The 23,414-nt window shown below is 32.3% G+C and overlaps 4 protein-coding genes across 6 annotated transcripts; 1 reads left to right on the top strand and 3 right to left on the bottom strand.

The window, feature by feature from the left end:
* Nucleotides 1-229: 229 nt before the first annotated feature.
* Nucleotides 230-5,654, bottom strand: LOC113396384 (lebercilin-like protein). The gene is made up of 7 exons (XM_026634302.2): nucleotides 5,528-5,654; nucleotides 4,703-4,904; nucleotides 3,983-4,047; nucleotides 3,135-3,326; nucleotides 2,439-2,658; nucleotides 1,533-1,670; nucleotides 230-1,197 (listed from the first exon to the last, which is right to left on the bottom strand). The coding sequence occupies exons 1-7, from the start codon at nucleotides 5,572-5,574 to the stop codon at nucleotides 250-252; spliced, it is 1,812 nt and encodes a 603-aa protein (XP_026490087.2). The 5' UTR covers nucleotides 5,575-5,654; the 3' UTR covers nucleotides 230-249.
* Nucleotides 5,655-6,335: 681 nt separating this feature from the next.
* Nucleotides 6,336-18,134, bottom strand: LOC113396383 (iron-sulfur clusters transporter ABCB7, mitochondrial). 3 transcript variants are annotated; one of them, XM_026634299.2, is made up of 14 exons: nucleotides 17,927-18,134; nucleotides 17,735-17,840; nucleotides 16,693-16,823; nucleotides 16,261-16,468; nucleotides 15,938-16,104; nucleotides 14,799-14,928; nucleotides 13,576-13,724; nucleotides 12,957-13,131; nucleotides 12,500-12,657; nucleotides 12,021-12,184; nucleotides 11,270-11,399; nucleotides 10,460-10,588; nucleotides 8,815-8,961; nucleotides 6,336-8,542 (listed from the first exon to the last, which is right to left on the bottom strand). In XM_026634299.2, the coding sequence occupies exons 1-14, from the start codon at nucleotides 18,080-18,082 to the stop codon at nucleotides 8,327-8,329; spliced, it is 2,166 nt and encodes a 721-aa protein (XP_026490084.1). In that variant the 5' UTR covers nucleotides 18,083-18,134; the 3' UTR covers nucleotides 6,336-8,326. The 3 variants fall into 3 exon arrangements, with proteins under 3 accessions (XP_026490084.1, XP_026490085.1, XP_026490086.1); XM_026634300.2 differs by having other exon boundaries at nucleotides 16,693-16,769; XM_026634301.2 differs by lacking the exon at nucleotides 17,927-18,134 and having other exon boundaries at nucleotides 16,693-16,812.
* Nucleotides 18,135-18,586: 452 nt separating this feature from the next.
* Nucleotides 18,587-20,202, bottom strand: LOC113396385 (uncharacterized protein). Its single transcript, XM_026634303.2, has one exon. It carries the CDS (start codon nucleotides 19,966-19,968, stop codon nucleotides 18,601-18,603), a length of 1,368 nt encoding a protein of 455 aa, XP_026490088.2. The 5' UTR covers nucleotides 19,969-20,202; the 3' UTR covers nucleotides 18,587-18,600.
* An 839-nt stretch (nucleotides 20,203-21,041) lies between these two features.
* On the top strand, nucleotides 21,042-22,923 carry LOC113396387 (mitotic spindle assembly checkpoint protein MAD2A). Its single transcript, XM_026634305.2, has 3 exons — nucleotides 21,042-21,256; nucleotides 21,432-21,578; nucleotides 21,829-22,923. Exons 1-3 carry the CDS (start codon nucleotides 21,187-21,189, stop codon nucleotides 22,233-22,235), a joined length of 624 nt encoding a protein of 207 aa, XP_026490090.1. The 5' UTR covers nucleotides 21,042-21,186; the 3' UTR covers nucleotides 22,236-22,923.
* The last annotated feature ends 491 nt before the right edge of the window (nucleotides 22,924-23,414 follow it).

Raw genomic sequence — 23,414 nt, 5'->3', positions numbered from 1 at the left:
TAATTGTTTATGGATATAAGACTAATATTTATTTGCATATAAATTACTTAAACGATTTCTTTGTTTAAGAACTGAAGTAATAAATTATCGAATGGCCAACGAACTTTGACTCTGATTTATCCTTGTATAAAAATATCTATAAAAATTCGGAATTATTGCCATGCGGTTTGAGTTAACAATAATAAATTCTATGTTCTGATCCTAACGTCTGGCAAGGGTATGATTAATCCTTCAAGGAAATACCGTATATCATTTCTTTCCTAACAGATCGTCTAGTAAATCTTGATTGCTCATGTTAGCGTCTCCCAGCAAATTTGTTTTGGATTCGATACGAGAATTTTTCCTACTGGACAGAGAACGTTTTCTAGCTACTGGTACACTTTCAGTGAAAACTTGTTCAGATAACATTTTAAAACTATTATTCAACTCTGTTAATGTTTCAGTTGGTATATCTCCGCTTCCATTTACGATCTGATTCAGTTTATCCACAGCTTGTAGCTGTTCAACTATTTTGTCGCCTGTGTATTTAGATTGACTAAATTGTTTCATATGAACATCAATAACTTTGCTGCTTTTCTCAATATCTTGTATGATATCTTTGCAATATTTCTCGATAGGTTTTACTACTGTCTTCTTATCAACGATACTTATCTCACGTTTTAAGTGTACTTTATCGCCTTCATCGCCAGTGCTATAATTGTTCCCTTCCGAATATGAATTATCATAGAAGGAAACCGTAGAATTCCTTCTTCCTCGAGATTTTGGTCTTTCTGTTGGAAGTTCTTCAACGATTTGCTCTTCAATCGATTCCTCTGTTGACATTCTCCTTAAACCGCTCGATTTTCTTGAACATGGCTCTTCGTTATTCTTTATTTTATTCATAAGATCCAGTTTCATAGCTTCCTTTCTTTTTTGCATTTCATCTGGTGTAGAATTTTTTAAAGTATCATCAATGATTGTTAAATCGGCCATGCCGTCTTGGACAGTTTTTGCAAGTTCTATAATCCCATCTGAATTTTTAGAACTTTTTCTTACTGGATTGGGCGTAGTGCGATTACTTGTTGAGGATCGACTGGAAATGTATCTTGAGCGTGGTTCAGTTGAAGAACTTGTATCTTCCTCGTGAGACAACGAACTACTGACGTTACGTGAATTTTCACATAACTTGGCAAGTATATTTTGTTCCGTTTGAATAATCTGAAACATAAAAGTAAAATATATATATTTAAATATTAAATTAGAGTATTCATTGTAAAAATATATCTATAAAGAAAAGTTGTATTGCTGTTTTTTTAAGAAAAAAGCATTTAGTCATGTCGCCAAGTAAATGCTTCACTCTAAGCTAGGTAAAAATAAATTAAAGAGATTAAATCGTGTTCACTACAAAGCAGACATTAATTTTTAACTTCATTTAATACATCCAAGCTTCCTCACGCTGTTTTGCCTACATTATTTTGTAAAACATTCTGTGACAACCGTCACGAAATATTAACATGCAAAACCACAAATAAATTTTCTTAAGAGTATCATACATTAGCTCTTTCATCATTTCGATTTGTTGCTTCTTTTCCCGTCTTACTAACGGGTCGAGCCAGGTTCATAACAGACGGTACTTTAGTAGGTGATTTACCACCTCTACTGGCCGCAGTGCTGAGCATTTTTTCTTTCATCTGAAAACATATGTTCAAAAACTATAATATTTTTTTACTTATAACATGTTAATATGTATACCATAATTTAAAAAAAAAATGATTGACTAAACAAAAATATCGACGGAGAATAGTAAGTTAGCTTGATATTAAAACACATTAAACAGTAAACCATACAAACATTTCTTTCACTACCCAATTAAAAAAATATATTTTATCCATATTTTAAGTAATGTTAAGTTTAAAGAGGAAAAGGCTGAGATTGACCAAAATAGATTTTAAGTCCAATGACAAATAGATTGTCCATATGTAAAGCCGTGATTCACAATAACGAGCTTATCCACAATGCATAATACCTGCATCTAATCAAAGTGACAATGTACTTGTAATTTCTAATTTACTTAAAGCTGAAGTGTTAAATAGATGAGGAATTATTTTTAGGCTTTCACGCAGAATATACTAAATATAATCATATTACTTGTGAGATGACGTCCGACAGAGAAGTATGGAGGAAGAAGACATGCTGCGCCGACCCCAAGTAAAATTGGAATAAGGGGATGATGATGATATAATTATAAATAGTTTAAGTGTAATTCGTATAAAAACGTAAGCATTGAATTTTCAACCTATACTGTGAAATAGTGTTTAATTTAAGTTTAATTAAATTTGTAAAATTATAATGTTAAAATGCTTGCTAATTTTCATTAAAACGTATGCCCTACTATGGATATCTATAGAATCAATAATCTGATGTGCCTTCGTAATACAGATTCCATTACTGCTTCCTACCTCTATAATAGTGGACAACTTATCAGCGTTGGTGATGGCCAGGTCCAAGTCGTGTCTCGTGTCTTTATGTTTGTTTATTTCGGCCTGTAACTGATGTTTGAAGTTCTTAGCCTCTAGCGCTATTCTTCTTTGCAGCATGCTTATAGTTTCGTTCTGTTGTTGAACTTTCGCCGTTAAATCTGCTACTTGACTTTGAAGTTTTTCACGATCAAGAAGATTTCTAGAAAATAAAATATTCAATTAACTAATGATATTAGAGCGATTTTAAAGTTACGATTTTATAACGCTCAGGTATATTGTGGTCACTTGCAAGGCTGATAAGATAGCCCATTCAGGGTGCTGTTGGTTATGTCTGTTTGTTTGCACACATCGACCGTTTCCGTTATTAACTTCCGTTATTAAAATACGATGTGGCACATTTTTTATTTTTTTTTATGTTATGTTACATACATTGCTGCGCAGGCTTCGCTGTGTTATAATATTCTGATTTTTTTCACTAAGCTGCAGGACTTTCCATGTTTTAGATGATTAAAGTTATTCCATTTACTAATAATTCTATAGATATGGTCCGTATTTTACTTATTAAATAAACTTATTTTTATCTGAATTTAATTTACTATTTATTATAATTTACCTATATATATACAAAGATTCAACTTAGTAATTAGGGTAACTCATAAATTCATTCATCATTACCTGTCCTTACTCAAATCTAATAAATGCTGGTGATCATCTCTTAGCTGTTGCAGCTGTATATCTTTCTCTTTTAACTTCATCGTCGCTTCCTTGAACTGCTGCTTCAACTGTTTATATTTACTTTGCTGAATTCTCATCTCTTCACTGTGAGAGTTTAGCACCTGAGGCAGTTCTGCGTTGGAGTTTTCGTATCTGATAAAGTTTACATTTTAAATATCTAAATTAAAGGTTTGGTCAAATAAATTTTCGTCCTGTTTATTCCTTCATTTTAATGTGGCGTTGTATTACTTTCAAAATGGAACGTTATAACTTTTTGTCTTGGCTTATATTTTTTATATGTGAAATTCACTATTACAAGTTGTAAATTGAATTGTACAAATAGACGATTCGATTTGATTCGATTTTTCACAAAACACCAAGAGCAATCTGCAAAACAATTGAATGGTAATGTTCAATAAACAACAATTATCATAATGTTCTTGTTTTAAAAACGCGAAGCTAGTTTCCCTGTGGGTATATTAGATGATTAGTTTTATTCTTAATTAACGTTCAAAATGAAGATAATGTTTTCGAGATTTTTAGTACCTTCACCTCAGTTGGTCCCTAATAAGATTCGAATGGAATGCAAACAAGTTTTATTAAAAAATGTCGTTGCTTAAGAGCCTTATCCCGAGAATATATAAAAGAAACCTCGCTGCTTCCTGCTTTTCTCATGCTAATTTACAAAAATTCCAACTTGCTGTTCCATTTTCTCATTCATAACGTTTATTTAAAAAATGTTATATTACATTAACTTATTACACTATAACATACTACAAATAACTTATTCGAAAGGTAAAAAATAATACCTCTGTAAAGCTATGTCTTGTTTCTTTTGTAAAGCTCGAAGCACTTTATTCTCATTACTTAGCTCCTGTAACAAATAATTAATTTTATTAATTGATTACTATTGTTATATTTGTTAAAGTAGTAACATAATATCGATGTTAACTAATCTGTAAATATCAACAAATGTAACATAAAATTCGATTATCACTGACATGTAAAATCTTAGACGATTATTCTTCTGTAATCTTTATAACGCTTTTACAATATCAAAACTTATTAATGTACTTTTTTCTTTTCTTTTTAGTCTCTACAATATGTTAAAATACCCATTGTGAATGATTACTCATTGAAATTATTACAATTCACGATACAACCACAAAAAGTAATTTAGTCTATTTCCATTAATTAATTAGGTTAATTTAATCAAATTATATTCCGGTTAAATATAAATATGTTATAGTGAAATTAAATACATAAAAATATATTGCCTGTGTTTTGATTTAGACGGTGAGTGAGCTAGAATAATTTCCAGCACACGAGAATCTTAAATCATGGTGCTCAGGCTTTAGGCTGTGCTTAATAAATAATTTTTCATTTAAAAGTACACGTCTTTATAAAACAGAGTTGTGTATATCTGTTCTTTTTAATTAAATAAAACAGAATAAAAATGAAATAACCAACGTTTAATGTAAGTATGAATATAAAAATAATAATACATTTTAATATTAATAAAACCTTACTTGTAAATGATAATGGGCGTCAGCAAGCTGATTTTGTAATTGTTTGACTCTGTGCGTCTTTGCAGATAAAACACGTTGGGTTACGTATTTATCTCCCTTGTTAATAGATTGATTCGACATATCCAGTATTGGGTTCAAACGCTTGCGTTTGTTAAGCAAATTGAGTCGAGAGTTGCTGCTGTATACGCTCTCTAGGGAATTTCTGTAATTAAAATTATCTTGTTATCGTTAGATAAGTTACAAGCTGTTTTTAGGTCACGGCAAATAGCCTAGTAAAAATTGTATAGGGCTGGAGTTTATAGTAGTATATAATTTTATTTATTGTCTATGTAGTTTCGTCTTCAATACATATTCTCACTTATTATAAATACTATACTCGTATAACGCATTCGTATCGTAATTCGTAGGCCGTAGTAACGTCACAGTTGCAAGTTTCTGTGTCCTTAGTTTAACCTTCTCACCATAACTTAAATTATAAGCATTTTCTATGTAGCGCAAGAAGAGCCTTTACTGTCACGGACTCTACCAGTACCAGTACCAATGGAACTGTTTATTACATATAGTTATTTTCTATAGAAAATACCGCTATTTTTAATTAAACACAGAACCAAATGACCATTAACAAAAGTTATAATTAGTGCGGAGATTGCTAGTTGATTCGCAAAAATTTACTTCGACTCATAATGTAAGGGAAGACACAAGTGGATGAACAACATAAGGCTTATCAATATATATTTTATGTGTCTGAAATGGTGCGTGAAACACAATTATAAATCAATCGGCACATAATATTTAGTGAGTGTTTTTTTAAATAACAAAACCAACCTCTGATCCCTACGTTTTTCTTCCGGCACGAGACTCAATACTGACATTATTTATATTAAAAAAAAAAATCCATTTTCTAAAAGAAAATAGACGATCTCAAAATAGTAATAAATATTTCTACGATTTGTTGTGGACTGTTACCATGGTAACCGAGTCGTAATCGATACCATGATAATGTATACTCTTTGCTCATTCCTTTTCCTTTAAAAAAAGAAATTCGAGCATAAATATATACATCTATTTTTATTTTATAAATGTATATAAAAAAAAAATATAATTTGGTGAACGATATTTCGATTAAGGAAAATATTAAAGGCGTGCAACTCAGAGTACGTGACACAAGTAAGCCCTTTTTTAAATAAGTTTCTCTCATACTGAGAACTCTCCATAAAAATCTTTAATTTTGAAATTGAATCTAGCGTTTTTAGAATCTTTAACTTCACAAATAAACAAGCATATACTTACATGCGTCCGATGCCTTTGAATTACACTATCGTACTCACGAATTAAATCAAAAGTATAATATATAAAAAACGCTTGAGCATAAGGATTTGTATCGGGAAAGCGTTTCTTGAAATATGTCTTTTTTTATGTAATACGTATGTGAATCGGCAAATGGGCCACCTGATGTTAAGTGGTCGCCACCGCCCATAGACATTGGCGCTGTTGGAAATATTAACCATCCCTTACTTCGCCAATGCCCCCCCAACCTTGGGAACTAAGATGTTATGTCCCTTGTGCCTGCAGTTACACTATTAGTATTGCTATTTGACGATAGAAAATAAAACGGGTAAATAAAACACATCTAAAAATAAAACATAATATACTTAATCAACAGTAACTGTACATAGTACCAACATACGTTTATTTACATTTCTTATATATGTCAGATATTTTAATTTTCTATTTATACATATTTTTGGGCGAAATGTAATAAAATCGATGATTGTCAAGACTAAAGAAGAAGTAACAATTTCGTTATAAATAATTTTAAACTAAAAACGTTGAACGTCTTTTAAAAAGAAAATTACGAGGTAGTATTTTTATAGAATTTAATATTGAATAGTTGTACTATATATCAATGACGATCCATATATTATAGACAAGATACATCTTGAGGATGCGTATACACTATGTTCGTGAAATGTCGTTCCAACTGCTCCAGCGAAGCGGCTTATTTTGCGAACAATCCCAGCCGTCGGTAAGTACTGATGCTGTTTAAAAATCGAACGCATTTTCCTAGAAGATACCCATACGCTCTTGACTTGAAAATAATAAGATTTTAATACTCAGAAAATATACGCCGGAACGATATCACGACCGAGTGAAATGCGTGTAAGGAGTTGGAATGTCGATGATTGTTCTTGATTGTTATCTGGTGGCAGAATACCGTCTTCAATAAAGCAGTTGCACGTGCACGGAACTTATTCGGTAAGAAACACAGTGAACAGGCACCGTTAGAAATAGATATATGACGTCTTATTTAGTAAATAAATAAAAAATTACTGATTTTGAGTTATGTTAAGAGGCTTCGTATTATAGTTTCGCCACTCGCACATAAATAAATAATAAATATAATTCCATATTTAAATTTGTTTCTAAAATATGGGTTCGTTTATAAATATTTTGCTCATATTTAAATTAGCCCATGGTTACTAATCATGACTACGGACAAACATCTAGACTGGAACTATTTTTGTTACTATAGAACAGATCTATAATGACTAAAGTAAACGAATCGACCTAGTAGTACGTAATAGCTCGTGAATGTCCCACTGCTGGGCAAAGAACTCCTCCCCCTTCTAAAGGATGATTAGTGGTTACCCGACACGTGCAAGACTCCTTATAATATTTACCTCCGAGCACGATATGAATTATTGAAGTAGAACAACTCATAAGAGGTATTAAGATTCATAAGAGACATTTTTATAGTGACAGTAAATATGTCACGTAATGTTGTAAATGTCTTTAAAATATGCACAACTGACGGACAACGGAACATTTCAGCGCAAGACGGTACAATTACAGTCACAAGGAAATCTGTACTCCTAATCGGATATGAAACCGCCATGTTTTTTATCCAATAAGCCCCGCCAACTCGACCAAACCCAAGTATATTTACACTTGTATAGCCTCAGCATTATAGAAAACAACAATGGCGATCTTTTCTACATCTCATAGTCGTTTGTGTGATAAATCTTTTTTTTTTTTTTTGAATTTTTGATACATAGTACATCTACATTTTTGTTTTGAGTTTGTTTAAACGTCTTTTATAACAACAATAAAAAAATAATTTGGTCAAAATCCATCCAATATAATAGAATGCTCTACAATGATTGCACACTGAATTACATTCAGCGACCACATTAACTCGTACCAACGTTTGATCCAATCAAAATATTAAATTATTGGTATTCAATAATTGGTAAAAAACATTTCGGATAATATTTCTAAAAAACGCTAATATAATTTTCAACAATTGTATTATAGGCCAAGGCCAATGAAAGCGAAATAAAACAGAGACTACTGTATCTTTTTTATAGTTATTCAGTATCTATCATTAAGTGTAGAATTATAAATTTAATAGGTGCTTAATCTTTAAACCCAAGGGTGTAAGGGTCATTTCACCCTGAGATATAAGTATTGAATGTTCTCGTAACGATTACATTTATAAACCCGAGTTTAAGAAAACAAAAAAAACACTACAATTGATTTCCATCAATATTTAGGAATGATTGGATCAAACATTGTCCTCAAATAACGGACTAAACATTTGCTCAAAATATTGTTTAAACGTTTTCACACTTTCGGTACAGCGTCTCTATTCTGTTTCTCCCACAGTCTAAAATACAATGAAGATTTATTGCTTATTAGGTCAGCATGTTTTCCCCTCTCTGATATCGAACCATTTTCTAGAACAAATATTTCGTCAGCGTCTGCAACGGTCGACAGCCGGTGGGCGATACATATCGACGTTCTGCCGACCGTGGCCGCTTTTAGGGCCTGGAGGATTGCCTGAAATGTATAATATAGTTCATAATTTAAAGATCGATGAGGCGACTCCATGCCGAGAATGATATTAGATAAATATGTTTAAAAACTGTTTAATTGATTAAATTCTGATTTTAAGGTCATCGAAGATTTTTCGGTTAGGTCAAGGGAGCAAAGTTAATCTTCGAAAAAAATTGAATCGCGAAATTCAAAAATCGCCTCCTATCAAGCGTAGGTAGGTAAACGCGACGAGGAGCAAACGTCGCCCCACAGAAATATATCTAAAGCGTACGCACGTGCTCGGTGAGCGAGTCGAGGCTGGAGGTGGCCTCGTCGAACACGACGACGGGCGCGGCCTTGAGGATGGCGCGCGCGATGGCCACGCGCTGCTTCTCGCCGCCCGACAGCTTCAGCCCGCGCTCGCCCACCTGCGTCGCGTAGCCCTGCGGGGCCGGATGTAGGCGGCAGAGTTATTTGGATTTCATTTGAAGAGTAGAAGACAGCGCGAGTACGATACGGCTTTTACGATGAAACACCTTACATTATAAAAATAATTCTTTCTTATGGTACCACATCCATACTTATATGATCATTCTCAATAGCTCCACAGATCATCGAATGACTCATCGCTATCTGATGACGACTCCTTTAACAGTTCTTTGATTTCCGTTAAATTACTCGAGACATTTTTAGAACTAACGTGAACTTTTATTTGGGCCTCCAAATATTCTCGATTGGGTTAAAATCCGGATGATAAGGAGGTACCGGTAAAACGGAGTGACCATGTTCCGCCATTATTTGAGTTTTTAATATGATCTCCTATGTGACGTGTAACGATTTCATACTATTCCGGTTTCATGAATGCAAAGGGTATATTTTCAGCGGTATCTATGACTATGGCTACTTTAGGTTGTGGATTCAGGACGAGATGTCGTTTTAACTATTTTTCGTAATTTTCTTTACTCATTTCGTGATGATAATCGCCAGTTTTTTGGAAAAATATATAAACTAGGAGAGCGCCGTGTACAAATCATGTAGGTACCTTCACTTCGAAACTTTTGTATTTGTCTAAGAAAGATCTATTTTATTTTACATTTTTTTTTAAATTTAAAACCTAGTTCATGAAATATTCTTCGCAGTTTCTCGACTGTCATTGAACATTTTTAATATTATTAACAAAGATTTTGTCACACAGGCTTTCTTTTTTTGGTGAAATGAAAGCCATTCATCTTCCTTCTAATGACATCATAATCAAAACCATCTATATTGCTCGACGTTCTTAATTTTTTTTTGAGCAAAAAGCTCAAAAACATGAATTAAAAGTTGTATGAGAAGAACCATGACTTGAACTAGTGAATTATCCTTTAAAACAGCGCTTATATGCGTTTTGATAGTGATCTTTCCCAAAAACTATATATTTAGACTCTGTATCCATTTGATAAATGAAGGAAAAATATTTCATACTATTATACGACCTACCCAGTTTCAATAATTCATATTTTAAAAAAATACCAGAAAATAAATAATATCTCTTTACCATTAAATTGTCACGCAGTGTACGGAATGAGTCACTCACGTGCATTCCCGTTGTTGTCTCGGGTTGAACTGAAGCGAGAATCTATAGCGTCGAATAGCGTCGAATAGCGTCGAGTGGCGTCGATTGGCGCGATAGAGCCATTTCAATTGGTTGTTTAAATCGGCAATAATCGGTTTTATTGAATTTGCCGATGCTACATCTAAATTGTGTCTTACTATACCACATACACCGAGACCCAGGGCGACATAAAAAAAAGAATAAACTTTTTCTCCATCGACTCGGCCGGGAATCGAACCCGGGACCTCGGCGTACCCATGTAAACCGGTGTACAGTCTACTAGACCACGGAGTTCGTCGATATAATATAATCTTAAACGTTACAAAAATTAACAAACTCGTATGAACCTTCGGCCACGTTACGACAGATTCGTGTAATTCGGCCATTTTGCTCGCCCTGAACACGTCCTCCTCGCTCTTGGAGAGGTCGCCGTAGTGCAGGTTGTGGAGAATGGTGTCGTGAAATAGAACGCAGTCCTGAAATTATGCATCCTATTATTATAGAGCAGCTGCCCGATGACGTCACTGCAATACACTATCACTAAGCATTGCGTTCATAAAATGACTAAACCTTTTAAATAAAAGAGTCATGTTTAAATAATACGAAAAAACTGTCATTTTTGTGTACAAACATCAGCCATTATTCAAGATATATTATTAAGATATCATACTGTAAATGTGCTAAATAATCTGATCATGTCAGCCCAAAAATTTGAAGTAAATTGGAATAAATTTCCAAGAACTGAAATTTTATGTGAACATTAGTTGACTTTTAGAATGGCTGATACTCAGTAATTTTTAATCTTTTGAGAAAATGTGTAAGAATTTTTTCGATAATTGGATGCTTTACAATTTTTGTCTAAAATATTTTTATCATAAAATTATCCTCAAAAAAAAAAACAGATAACTATTTTTGCGAACTTTGACCTTGCATTCATTTTTTGCACACAGGATCAATAGATACTTCATAAATTTTACTATAACGGTATCCCTAGCGTTTATTCTTGGAAATTTATGGGAGAGTGTGTGTCTATTTGAACCGGACTAAAATCCTTACACTCAAAGTACTAATTTCATATAATATCCGTTTTTATTTTTATTTAATAATCGTGTGGCACTTAGAGAAGTTTTACGTGATTTAAATTTAGTTATGCATACTTGAGGTACAATAGCGATGGCCTTTCGCAAGCTAGCGAGGTCTACATCTTTGATGTCTTGTCCCCCTATCTTGATATATCCGGATTGAGGCTCGAAGAATCTGAACAGGAGTCGCACCATCGTCGATTTGCTGAAATATATATTATTTAAAGCGCTTCATACTGACCAACGTTATAGAAAACTGTACCATTCGTAAAAAAGTTGATGAGAAAATATTACATTTACAGGAACAATTTCGAAACACTACTGCATCTATTGTATTGTACATACAAATATCAGAAATATTTGTAGGCAATTGTTCTCAGGAGTTGCATATTTTTCTTTATAAAAACAAACCTACTTGAACACTCCCTGATTTTAGAAGGTAGTTGCCTAATCGGACCATGACCATGAAAGAATTTAGAAGACATTTTATTTTAAATCCCATATATGTAGTCGGACTGACAAATTGGCCACCTGATGGTAAATGGTCGCCACTGCCCCTAAACTTTGGTACTGTAAGAAATATTAATCAATCCTCAATCCTCATATAACCAATGAACCACTAACATTGGGAGTTAAGAAGTAATATCCTTTGTGCCTGTAGCTACAGTGGCTCACTGACCCTCAAATCGAAACACGGCGATACTTAGTATTGGCGATAGAACATATGATGAGAGGTACCTACCTAGGCCCTAACACCAAATTGCCACCACACCTGATTGCATTCGCTAGTGACTATACACTGATCACACTATTAAGACCAACTCACCCACTTCCCGATCCCCCAACGATCCCAATCTTCTTACCCGCTGGTATACTGAAAGTCAGATTGTTCAAAATCGGCTTCCCGTTTATATATTTGAAGCTAACGTCTTTGAACTCAATGGACGCAGTTTTCGCGTCCACGTTGAGCTTTGGTGCTCTTTCTTTTTCCTGCAAGGTATTCAATAATTTTATGATTTTAAAAATAAACAAATTATTAAATTCTTTAATATAGTACGGATGTCATGGTTGAATCGAATCATATTATAATGTCAAAACCTGGATGTTCAACAAAAAAGTAAAAATTAAATACTCTGTGTATACTATTAAAATATTCATTAGAACTACATATAAAATAAGTTTTTAATCCAAAGCATTTCAAACATAAATAATGTATCACGTGATATAAAAAAAATCGTATAAAATATATAAAATAATGTGTTATAATTTCCCAAACTGTATAGAGGTATGTTTGAGAGCGCGCACCGCGACGGAGGACGTGAGCGTCATGAGCGTGAACATGGTGTGCATGTCCTGCAGCGCCTGCCGCACCTCGCGGTACACGGAGCCCAGGAAGCCCAGCGGCACCGACAGCTGGAACACCAGCGCGTTGACCATCACCAGGTCGCCCACCGACATGCCGCCTGCGGACCGCCCCGTACTCTTACTCGTGCCGTCATCTCCGACCATCTCTTTATATCATCCGGTATAAAAATTCCAAAATGACAATTATTCATACAGGTATTAGTACCTGTATGAATAATTGTATGGTGTCTCTCAGACTTACCAAGATCAAAACAATATTTAGTAACGACCGTGCAAATCATACAAACATTAGTAACTAATTATATAATGTATTCTAAGTTCTAAGTTTTTTGAATTTAAGGAAATATGTGAAATACTGAACATTATACAATTATTTCCTTTTAATAAGTTACGTTACCCTGAGCGATTTTATTGGCCGCCATTATCATTATAAAGCTGAGTCCCGTGCTGAATATGGCGTGCTGGCCGAAGTTCAGTAAGGCCAAACTTGACGCCGTTTTCAAAGATGCATCCTCGTACTTTTGCAAGCTTTCGTCGTACTTCTTCAGTTCGTAAGCTTCGTTATTGAAATACTGAAAGTATATCACAAATTGGATCACTTCCCACTCGGATAAAAAAATATAATATTTTCACGGGTCACTTAAAATAGATCTAAGATGTCCCAATTCAAACCCAGTCGAGCAAAATTGAATTAATTTGAGTTTCTAATTAATCTCGTACACCGTTGGGAAGGAAAACATCGCGAGGAACTAGCACGTATCTAATTTAAACGATTTTTTTTTTTTTATGTTAGAGGTGGCAAACGGGCAGGAGGCTCACCTGATGGAAAGTGACTACCACCGCCCATGGACATCTGCGACACCGGGGGGCTTGCAGGTGCGTTGCCGGCCTTTCAGGAAAGAGTACGCTCTTTTCTTGAAGGTTCCTAAGTCTTAATTAATTCTGCCTCAAATTTAAATAATAATAATAATTTAAATGCAAGTTCCGCAGAGGCTCCCTGCAGTGATACCAAGCACCTTGACGGTCTCGTAGTTGATGAGCGAGTCGACGGCCTTGTTCCCCGCCTCGTTCTCGGCGCGGTTCATGTGCACGCGGAACTGCGTGCGCCACTGCGTCACGGCCAGCGTGAACGCCGCGTACACGCCCACGCAGCTCACCGCCACGCCTGCGGGCCGCACGCACGCTACACTTGCACCCGGGGATAGTGGGCGGTAGCCCATCGGAGACATTATTTCATCCCCAATTTTAAAGGATGACTTTTCGTGGGCACTGGAGTGACTGGCCTATACTTATATACGAAATCCTTAATACGACGGATTTAGAGTAGGCATGTTTTTTATAACTACGATTATGTCATCTCAATCGTACCCGAACATCATAAACGATCTTAAATATAATTACAAGTATCGAAGCAACAAAATTATTTACCAATGGTAGATTATACAACCATCGAATCGATACACTACCCTAGAAGAGTTTTACAGTTTATGACGGCATAATACAAACTAAAGTAATAGCGCGTCAAGTTTGTGCATGCACAAATTTCGAGCACACTTGGTCGGACAACTTGTGGTATTCAGCCTACACTAAATCTGTAATTAAAACCGATTTCCATATTTCAAACGTTTAAAAATGACGAACTTCGTTATAAGATTTTTATTTCTTAGTTCTCTATATCCTATAAGACCAACCGGTTTAGGCTGAATGTTTTATATCAGTACGTAATTTTAATATTTAATTAAGTAGATATATACTCTATTCCAACAATAACAGAAGAAAAGTCAAATAAACAACATTTGACAGCAAATTGACGCGATATCATTGGTCGAGAGCTTGAATAATTATATTTACTATGGATTTGCGAAACAATGGCGTTTTGAGCGTCGGCGAAAATGTTATTGAAATTTTGTAAATAAAATTAGAGTGGATATAAGTAGTTAAGTGTAAAAGTGTTGTATTATAAATAAATATACATATATTCATTATAAACACTTAGTAGTGCACAATGTAGCTGAGTTAGAAGCAAATCGCGTGAAATACGAAATTTAAGGTTTGTTTATATTTATACCTACTTCGATTGGAATAGTTTATAATGCAAGATGTATCTGCTTAAACAGACACTTTAATTTTATTTAGTAGTATTCAAATTTGACTTAAATTTTTTTTTTTTAAATAAAATAAGAAAATTATCTTTTTGAACAAAATGTCTATCAAAATATATATAGGTCATATAACGCACCTGCGAAAGCGAGTCCTCCCTTGAGACCCAGGATCATGGACACCAGAGTCAGTTCAAATATAGTAGGCACGATATTGAACACCATAGCTGATAACACGAAGTTTATGGCTCTAGAACCTCGGTCTATAGTCTGAAATTCAATTTAAAAAAAAAAACTGTAAAACAGAATAAATACCTTATGTTTTTTAAATAAGATGTGCCATTTATTACCCAGACCTACCATGATTACGTCAACAATTTTGTAAACAATAAAGGATGTTTTATTTATTGAAAGACTTGCTATCCTTTTTAACTTTAGAAATAAGAAAGAAATAGCAATATTGTGACTTAAGTATATTATTATTTATGTAAATAAATGCACAAATTTGATTACAGATAAAACAAAAAATTGCGTTACTATTTTTTGTAAATGTTTAATTTATACAAATAACGTCACTGCGATTCGACTTTTATATTCTACTGCTACATAATATGACTCATTGGGTAGCTGTTAAGCAAAGCAACTAAACAAAGCGTGCTTGTACATAAGGTCAGTTTGACATGTGCCTTGTACTAAAAGCATATCCATCTCTAATATCTGTGGTACGAAGGGATTCTCAGCTTCACTATTGTCAACATGACTTGTGTCATACGCGGTTTAGAGTGAGAGTGAAAGTTTAGAGTGAAGGGAAAAGGCTATATCTATTAATCTCATATAACTCTCTTTCTTTTATAATTAGTTTTTTTTTTATTTAAATTACTTTATATATTTATTATTTTTTAATTTATATGGAATTTTTAATTACAATTTTATTTAATTGTGTCTATTATTTAATATATAATACAGCGAAAGAAACTTCGTTCCAATCGGGTCTCCCACGACTATTTCACAGACAAGTAGTTTTAGATACGTTATTTCATTTTATTTACTCACATACTACAGATGTTTTCTTTAGAGTTTCGTCCTCATTCGTCGAGGTTCCCTTAAATTGGGGGTCTGTTTGCACACTAATTTATCCTGTTTACAACTTTAATATGTGTAAATAGAACAATTTCTACGAGCAGTAACATTCGACGAGTGTAACCGCGCAGAGAAGTTAATAATGAAGTCGTTGTCACAGATACAACTTGCTCGTCACACAACTTAAATATAGAACTACCTTAGATAAAGCACCAGTCTGCCTGCCTAAGTGAAAACTGAGATCCAAGTTGTGTAGATGTGTGAATACATTGCAAGCTAACTTCCTAATCGAATGTTGAGCGACTTTCGCGAAAACGGCATTCCTCAATTCATTGAAACCTGCAGCTGTAGCTCGGGCTATGCCATCTGAGAAAAAAACAGATATTTTTTTTATCTATGACATTTTAAAAATTTATTAAAGAACATATTTTTGAACAGATAAGACTATTAAATTCTGTCTACTGTTTTTTGATTAATTTTACAAACAATAAAAGTGCATTGATAAAAATATTTTATACTTACAGCCCACCAATAAGCTAAAGGCAGTGGTACTCAAAGCCTGAGGTACAGTTGCCATCCCTAATAAAGCATCACCGGTTGGTGTTGTCGTCAACAGATTTACTTCATCCACGGCATATTTGAACAAAAATGGAACTGTTACATTCATCACTTTAGCACCAAACAGGAGTGAAAGGGACAGCATGACTCTTTTTCTTATCATTTCATTGTCCTGAAATAAGGCAAATATTTGCATTAGCAGTCTATATGTGGTTCGCCCAGTAGCATTACATTATATCATTGATGTTTTATTTGTTTTATTAAAGAGGAAATATTTTGGCAAATATGATTTGTTTAAACAAAGCAATATTTCTCAAAGCAACTCTAATAAGCTAAATGAAGTGCCACCTTTGCAGATGCAACCATTTTTTACCTTTTATGTGTAATATTTATTACCTTAGGCCAGACGTAAGCCAGCATGCCCCTAACCATGTCCGTCCCAGTAACCGGCTTCGCACCACCCAGGCTAATATCTTCTCGATCCAAAACAGAAGCGCCTGGATGAAAGCAGTCTCTCTTTTGGATCCCTAGGACGGGGAGACCATATCAGGATATTTTCAGGATAAGGGTTAATAAATGAATGGAAAAGGTGCAAGCGGAAAAATTGTTGCAGGAGAGACTGTATCAACCAGGCATAAATAAAACACAAAACAAGTAACAAATTAATTACAAATAATATGCAAATCACATACACAGATTCAAAGAAAAATGGTAAAATGTGTATTACTATAAATATGCAAATAAAATATTACTGTGCACATGTTCTATATTAAAGTTTGATTATTTAACTGAGCATTCATTTTTCAATAAATAATAATTGTTACAATCTACAATGTAATGAACAAACTAGTCATAAAGAATACTATAAGTGAACTATTAAAACAAGATAATGAAATAGATTTACAGATAAGCATAGTATGTAAAATTTGGTTTTATAATTAATATTGTTTAGGGTGATTAGGTGGAAAATTCTGTATCTTCTTTTGAATAGCAAATCATTAATAGCAGATAGCAGAACAAAGTATTTAACTAAACAACAGTTAATCAATGTTTATAAGTAATACTGCAAGTCAATACAAAGATTTTAATCAACAGGGAGTAGGAAATCATATTATTTTTACTACTTACAATATGAAGCAATATTAGCATTTGAAATCATAATAATATTAAGAAAAACACACACAGTATTGGATTGTATTGAAAATATACAAAAGTTATACCATTTCATAACTCTAATACGAAATCTCTTTTGTTTTTGTTTTAACAATTTTATTTACATTTATTTACATTCTTGAATTTTTAAGTGTAATATTGACAAACAGTAATTCAAGGTCAACAATTAATTACGCAACGCTATGTAAACGAATCATAGGTATATATTTTTTAGTAACTAACAAATTAATATACAAGGATCTTTTATATTTACTAAATTACTTACCAACTGGAATTTTTCCAGTCTTCGGTTTATTAGCCAAAACTGCCGCTAAAACATTTTTCGCGGAATCTGGACCACCAGGGTTGCTTGGTGGGGAAGAAGAGTAACACTAGAGAAGAAATAAATATTTAGTGCGATAATGACAGAAAAATTGGTTCGATCATAAAATATCTCAGCTCCAGAACATTATCATACCCTGAAGTAGCTCGTAACCGCACATTGTTTACAAGTTATATTAAAATGAGGCTTATTGAGAATCACTGATTTTTTATTCGAAAATGCTTTTCCAAATTTAACATGATTTTTTAATATTTTATTAAATTTATTATTAGTCAATAGCGCTGCGGCCATTGTCACTCAACCTCCGACGGATGACAAATGTCAAAAAATGTGTGTTTAAATTTTGACTTCTGAGACAAAATAAATGTCAAAATAAACCCAATGTTGCCTGATTTTTTGGTTTGTTGCCTCAATTATTAACTTCATCGCAATTGTTTCCAAAATATAAAATAAGTACACTTCATTATTGTTATATTAAATTTAAAAGTCCTATAAATAAAAGTGTATTTAATTTTAAATTAATTGGTATTTTTGGTATAATTTATAGCAATAACTATGAAGAATATTTGTATCTAAAATGTATTTATTAAATATTGTATTTAATTTAAACAAACAAAACAGTGTCTTGTTAAGTAATTGTGTATATTTTTAGATATTAGCAAGAATACGTAATATACATATATATAAGTATAAGAGTAAAACATACAGTCACGATGTTTTACTTATAGGATCATGATGGTACCTACTATATTATAGGTCTCTTATAGTAACAAGGGTAAAAAAAAACGAAACTGATTCTAAGAAATATACTAACATTTAATAAACTTCTCTAATATTTTAACATACTGACACATAAGATTTGTACAATTTTCTAAAGTAAAACACTTACTAAAATTGCTTAATTTACTAAGAGCAGCTTGAATATTTACAAGTCTATCATTGACCATTGGCTTTATAAATTCTATTAGGACTCTATCATTAGAACAAATAGCAGCGGAATATATTAATCTACTTATATCTACATTTTTGTCATAATAATATTTAATGACCATTAATAGACCATAAAAATTAAAACTTAGGCCTCTTAAATCAATATACAAATCTTTATTCAGTCCATGGTTATTGATAAATGCTAATTGATCATTAGAAAGTTTTATACTTACTGCATTCAAAAATATATTAATTTTATCAAATTGAAACAATACAAAATCTATATCATTTGAAGGTAAATAAAATCCATACTCTGTGATCAATTTTAAGTTATGACTGTCTCCATAACATATAAAAACTTGTGTATATGGATCAAAATTATTTTTTGTGTATATAGAAAATCTTACATCAGAAAATATACTCTCATCTATTTTAGTAACGGGCATTACACCTACTTCTTTATTTATCATGAGTTTTGTTTCATTTCTCGCACTTGGACTATGGTTTATCATATCTAAATAAGGACATAAAGAGATTTTAGTATTATCATTAATTAGAGATAAAATGGAATTATTAATATTTTGTAAGTCAATCACTTTTGTTAAGTCCATATAGACACATCTTGTATTAACAGTAAAATAGGCCCATTCATAATGGGATATTGAATAATAAGATTTAAAATTTTGAACAGTATTACATAAGGTATTTTTTAAAATTTCATCAAAAATATGAAATGAATGTTCAATTATATTTGTTTGCTTTGTAATCACATCTAATATTTCATCATCAATATGTTTTTTTATCTCTATTGGCAAAAAATATGGTACTGTATACACTTTTGGCAAACTCTCCAAATAAATGTACCATTTACATTCATTTCCTTGAGATTTTAAGTATACTAGATAAAATGCCATAAGCGATTGAAATGACACTTTATAATTGTATTTTAGTAAACAGGGAATTTTGTTTTCTAAAAAAATACTACAAAATACAACATCCATTAATAAGCTAGTTACGTTAATAGTTAAATTAAGCGGCAGGTTCATTAGCTCTTCTCCCGCCATTATTTTCTTTTTGGTTAGAACTCCCCGACCGGTGTCACTGAAAACGGCCAATACAAGTTTCTTATTGTAGCGAACTCCATTTTTCTTTAGCCAAGAATTCAATAATATTAAATCCTTTTCGTTATTGCAGGAGTAAAAGTTGAGCAAATTCTTGTGGCGCCTCTTTCTTTGTGTTCTTCCCATCTTGTTTTTATTAAAAGACGGCTTTAATTTTATTTTAATTGACTTCTACTTGTTTTCGTAATTACTGTTGATTCAGTCATTGTTAAACAATGAGCATAAAACGCAGTTAAAGATATTATTTTCCATTTTAATTTGATTTATGCCTTGCAGGTGTAAAAATCCAAAACATCAATGAAGAAGTCTTATTCTAATAGTAATTAATATTAAAAACATTAAGGAAATATGATTCAACTGACAGTGACAATAACAAACATGGCATTTGACATGTGGCTGTTAATCAATATTCAATAATAGATGATAAATAGTAATACAATTATTAAGTCACATGTACATTTTAAGCAAAAGTAAAACCAATCAATAAGTAAATTAAACGATAAAAGACATTGCAGATTCAAAAAATTCCGGCCTATTAAAAACATATTGGGTTATACCTTACGGAAAGGACATAATATAAATTGATCTTGCGCTGAAATTTTTCCCGTCTAACTTTTATTGGTCTCATAATAAGAGTTAGGAATAGAACTTGTGCATTAATGATGTTCTATAATATCATTGTTGTGCATTATAATATTTTTTTTGCACAGGTAGCTCGTTCTCCATTATACCCTTCACTAATGGTATCGCATTATATTTTCTTCTTTACATAAATATGTTTAACAAAGCATTTTCAAAATAAAAATGTACCTTAGTGTTACGGCTTTGTCACCTGTCTGTCTGTTGTTACCTGTTTGATTAGGTACCACATCCACCATCACATTCACCGCCAACCAGCAATACTTAGTATTGTACAGTACGTATGTCTATAAGCAGTCTTCGTGTACGAAATAAAAAAACGACTTTTGAAATGTTACTTTTAGACATTAATCAAAGTATGTACTTTCTAGCTACAATTCTGTTTTAATCTACTGAGTTTCTACTATAACTTTTCTACTACTACTTTACTATTAGTATAGTCCTTTGAATTTTTTGTTTTAGCTAATGCAGCGCCATCTAAATTTCATACAATTTTAGGGACATTTTTTTTATACACTAAGATATATCTCCTTACACTCTTTTTAAAGTTTTAACAGCTAACCTAACTAAACTGTCAGTAGTGTCAGTTCAAAAGTTAACGGCTTTGTTTAGTTTTCGATGCTTAATATTCAACTGTTTTTTTGTTTATTTGATTGAACTTGGTGTTCTAAATTTGAGTTATTATATAATCATTTGTTTAAAGTAATGTCTCAACAGCAGACGAAAAATTGTATAACGCTTCGGGGTTCAGCACAAATATTGTGTGAATATTTAAGTACGTTAAGTTTTACATTATTTGAACAATAACAACTTCTGCATCAACAATCTGTGTAATTTATAATTTGTAATATAATTAACCCATAATTATTGTAGTGTACATAGATCTATAATAAAATATAAATATATTACATATGAACATTACAATTATTATGCTTTCTTTATTTTTATAGATTATGCCATAAATTCAGTACTATTTCAACGTGGTTTATATCCACCGGAAACGTTTAAGGCGGCTCAACAATACGGAATTACTTTACTCCTTTCTGAAGATCCACAAATCAAGAATTTTCTTACAAATCTATTAACTCAAAGTGAAGGTAAATTAATTACTTCAATATTACGTATATTAGCAACTTATGTTAACCATTATTAATTGTGCATCGTTCAGATTATTTATTGTATTTCTTTTTCTCTAAAGTTATATTACACAAATTATGTAATGTTGAAATGTTACTGTCACATAACTGAATGTTTAACTTAATATACACAAAATATTGGTTTAAAGAAAGTTTTATAGGTATTTATTGTTTTCGAAAATAGTAAACAATGAATTTTTATTGCTTACAGAATGGATATTAAATAAAAAAGTAAGTAAACTCTCTCTAGTAATATTAAATGTAGCCAATAAAGAAATTTTGGAATGTTGGGATTTCAACGTCCAATATGAAGAAGGTGATGTAGCATTATCTAAGGAAAAAAATGAGACTGTTGGTAGTAAAGATTTGAAGAAAATACAACAGGAAATAAGAGATGTTATGTTGCAAGTTGCGGCTACAATATCTTATTTACCTTTCCTAGATTGTAGATGTTCATTTGATGTTCTAGTACATGCTAAGACGGACTGTGACATACCAGAGAAATGGGCAGAAGCCGAGCCTGTTGCTATAGTTAATGCTCAAAATGTACAATTAAAAACATTTTCAACAAGTCTACATAAAATGGAAACAGTAGTTAGTTATAAACTTGTTGATTAGAATGTAGTCTGTGTAATATAGTACATAAGATTTTGTAATTTTATTTAGTAGTTTTTTTAAATAAGCGTTAGTTTCAAATAATCAAAAATTTTAACTTTTGATTAAAATAATTTAAATAAATTTCACAGGCAGTATGAATACTAAATATAATAATGATATGTATCTTATTATAGTGTTATGATGCATAAGGAATTCTACTTGTAACACCTCTTGATGCTCGAGGTGCGAATTATGTTATGAATTCCAAAGTATTGCCACATAATCTGTAGTGACTACCACAGAGCTCCAAGCAAAAATATATGTAGATTCTAGACACTATATGTCAGATTCTTAATGAATGTAAAGTTAGAAAGGAACCTTTACAAAACAGAAGTTTTATATTTATTTCATGTTCTGATGTTTGGATAGACAGATGTTATGATACTCTAATCACGGCAGAACAGCTGAAAGGATCTGAATGAAATTTATATTATATGATATAAATAGATTATAGTCTGGAATAAAACATAGGTTAATTTTTACCTATAATAATGGCAACCCCAACACCTTTCTCAGATCCGGGCCGAAACTAGTATTATTTTATAAGCTTATTCGATAATTCGAATCTAAATTATACACTTATTCAATATACTTAATTATGTGGATATGTGGCATAATTCGCCCTTTGTGCGCGACGAATTTAATAAATCAACAATTGGCTATTTGACTGGTTTTTAAAATGCATTTTATATTATTTAGTAGAGGTTAAGGAACCCAGTAAAAGTTGTTTTTTAAATTCTAGTATATATTTGCTGAAAAATATCAAAATAAAAATTCCATATTTAAATAGCGCGCGAAAATGCTACTTTGACAATATGGCGCTGCCAATGGAGTTGATGACGTCACTTGCCTGTATTGTAATCTGTGGCACATACAATCCACATACAGTAGGCAAACGAGGTTAATAAGCAAGTGACGTCATAAGCCCGACTAATGGGGAGCGTTTTGTGTCATGTGACAAACATTTAAAAAAATGCAGTTTTATGGATTTTTGAATAAACTAATTATTATTTTCAACTTTCGTTGATTAATAACCATTTTTAAATTCATAATTTATTCTGATTAAAATAATTGACACTTTATTTTTCGCATTGTCAAATAGCCTATTAGTCCAATTTGGAAACATCGCCGATAAAAATA

The sequence above is a fragment of the Vanessa tameamea genome, chromosome 6, assembly GCF_037043105.1.
Source record: "Vanessa tameamea isolate UH-Manoa-2023 chromosome 6, ilVanTame1 primary haplotype, whole genome shotgun sequence".
NCBI classification, from domain to species: Eukaryota; Metazoa; Arthropoda; class Insecta; order Lepidoptera; family Nymphalidae; genus Vanessa; species Vanessa tameamea.
This window is presented reverse-complemented; position numbering and strand designations above follow the sequence as displayed.

Bases quoted from the DNA above. Each gene is read 5' to 3' on its own strand.
- LOC113396387 (XM_026634305.2), top strand. From the start codon at position 21,187: ATGTCTCAACAGCAGACGAAAAATTGTATAACGCTTCGGGGTTCAGCA. The intron at 21,257-21,431 runs GTACGTTAAGTT...TTATTTTTATAG, and splicing joins AATATTGTGTGAATATTTAA to ATTATGCCATAAATTCAGTA. The intron at 21,579-21,828 runs GTAAATTAATTA...TATTGCTTACAG, and splicing joins TCTATTAACTCAAAGTGAAG to AATGGATATTAAATAAAAAA.
- LOC113396385 (XM_026634303.2), bottom strand. From the start codon at position 19,968: ATGGGAAGAACACAAAGAAAGAGGCGCCACAAGAATTTGCTCAACTTT.
- LOC113396384 (XM_026634302.2), bottom strand. From the start codon at position 5,574: ATGTCAGTATTGAGTCTCGTGCCGGAAGAAAAACGTAGGGATCAGAG. The intron at 3,327-3,982 runs GTATTATTTTTT...AAACTTTATCAG, and splicing joins CAAGACATAGCTTTACAGAG to ATACGAAAACTCCAACGCAG. The intron at 1,198-1,532 runs GTATGATACTCT...TTTATGTTTCAG, and splicing joins GAAATGATGAAAGAGCTAAT to ATTATTCAAACGGAACAAAA.
- LOC113396383 (XM_026634299.2), bottom strand. From the start codon at position 18,082: ATGGCCGCAGCGCTATTGACTAATAATAAATTTAATAAAATATTAAAA. The intron at 16,105-16,260 runs GTAAGTATAAAA...TTTTTTTCTCAG, and splicing joins CTTTAGCTTATTGGTGGGCT to ATGGCATAGCCCGAGCTACA. The intron at 12,658-12,956 runs GTAACGTAACTT...GGCGGTCCGCAG, and splicing joins GGCCAATAAAATCGCTCAGG to GCGGCATGTCGGTGGGCGAC.